This window comes from Cicer arietinum, chromosome 7 (assembly GCF_000331145.2).
Source record: "Cicer arietinum cultivar CDC Frontier isolate Library 1 chromosome 7, Cicar.CDCFrontier_v2.0, whole genome shotgun sequence".
In the NCBI taxonomy this organism is placed as follows: Eukaryota; Viridiplantae; Streptophyta; class Magnoliopsida; order Fabales; family Fabaceae; genus Cicer; species Cicer arietinum.
In genome coordinates this window covers 22294560-22295732 of record NC_021166.2, presented here as the reverse complement: position 1 = coordinate 22295732, position 1173 = coordinate 22294560, and the positions used below count along the sequence as shown (strand labels likewise).

General features: G+C 39.5%; 2 protein-coding genes across 3 annotated transcripts in view; one reads left to right on the top strand and one right to left on the bottom strand.

Annotated features, from left to right (window-relative positions):
- Positions 1 to 6: 6 nt before the first annotated feature.
- The window catches only part of LOC101491807 (putative pentatricopeptide repeat-containing protein At1g68930), a 5401-nt gene continuing 4234 nt past the window's right edge, over positions 7 to 1173 (bottom strand). The window contains exons 2-3 of one of the 2 annotated variants that reach the window (XM_073370648.1): positions 500 to 619; positions 7 to 421 (exon numbers count right to left, since the gene is read on the bottom strand). The gene's annotated coding sequence lies outside the window, so the exon portion shown is untranslated. The remainder of the gene's footprint in view (positions 422 to 499; positions 620 to 1173) is intronic. The other variant, XM_012718384.3, reaches the window with a different exon arrangement.
- The window catches only part of LOC101511493 (uncharacterized), a 1339-nt gene continuing 1040 nt past the window's right edge, over positions 875 to 1173 (top strand). Inside the window, exons 1-2 of the mRNA XM_073363507.1 lie at positions 875 to 976; positions 1058 to 1162. Coding sequence (XP_073219608.1) covers positions 875 to 976; positions 1058 to 1162 — 207 coding nt within the window. The remainder of the gene's footprint in view (positions 977 to 1057; positions 1163 to 1173) is intronic.

The window sequence follows — 1173 nt, the reverse complement described above, 5'->3', positions numbered from 1 at the left end:
CAATATGCAGAAAAGCTAGAGGCCAGTGGAAAAACTCTGACAGAGCTTATTAGCTTAAGCAGCATGGATCTTTCTGCACAGTTTGACATGAAGAGAGGCCATATTGTACGTTTTGTAGACAGAACCAAATGTGACGATTCCTTTAAGTTACGCGGAATCATGGCTAGGAGAAGAAGCAGCATGATGGATAGACATGAAAGCATCCCAAAGAGTCTTGCATTTAACGCCTCCAATAGCATGGTGAGAATGCAAATTAGAAGTAATGCAACTTCTGATAGATCATTTGAACAATCACTTACTGAGCTAAAGATTAAAGAGGGATACGTTTTCAAAGGGATTGTGGCTTCTGAGCCAGCTGAGCCTAGAGCCTGTGGCTGTGTGCAACCTCCTCCAGTCAGTGACCAAGTCGCTCCTTATGCTGCTATTGAAAATATATCAGTTCAAAAAATAACTCCAGAGTATAAGATTGGCATGGAACCATTGATGAAAATGAAGACACCTCCAATGAAAGCTGCAGAACTGTGGCGAGACAAACCAGCTGTTTTCCTTTGTCTCCGACGACCAGGGTAAATTCTTATATTTTTGTGTTGCGTGCATGTCGTTGTGAGTTGTGACACATCTGTATGCACGAGTTCAGACACGTTAGCCAGTATCAGTTGTTATCTGCTTAAGAAGACAATAAATAAACATGGTATACAGCACACAAACAAACAAACAAATAAACATGGTATACAGCACACAAAGAAACAAATAAGAAGTATAAGAACCAGGATACACAACAGGGATAATCATAATGCAAAACAAGAACAAAAACATAACTTTAAGCTATAAAATCATGTCATTAGTTCTTCTTGAACCTGAAAACAGGTGCATCATGTGTAGAGCAGAGGCACACAAGCTATTCTCCAGGAAACCGATATTTGATGCACTTGGGATTCAACTATTTGCAGTTGTTCACGAGCACATAGAGTCAGAGGTATTAGCAAAAACTTCAACTTCAATTATTTGTTCTCTCAATCAACTTATCTTAATTTGACTTATTATTATATTGGAGTAGGTCAAAGATTTCTGGCCTCGATACTGGGGTGGCGTTGTACTTTTTGATCGGGGTAGAGATTTCTTCAAAGCTCTTGGAGGGGGATACTTGCTCAAGGAAAAGTTTTTCTCAGGATT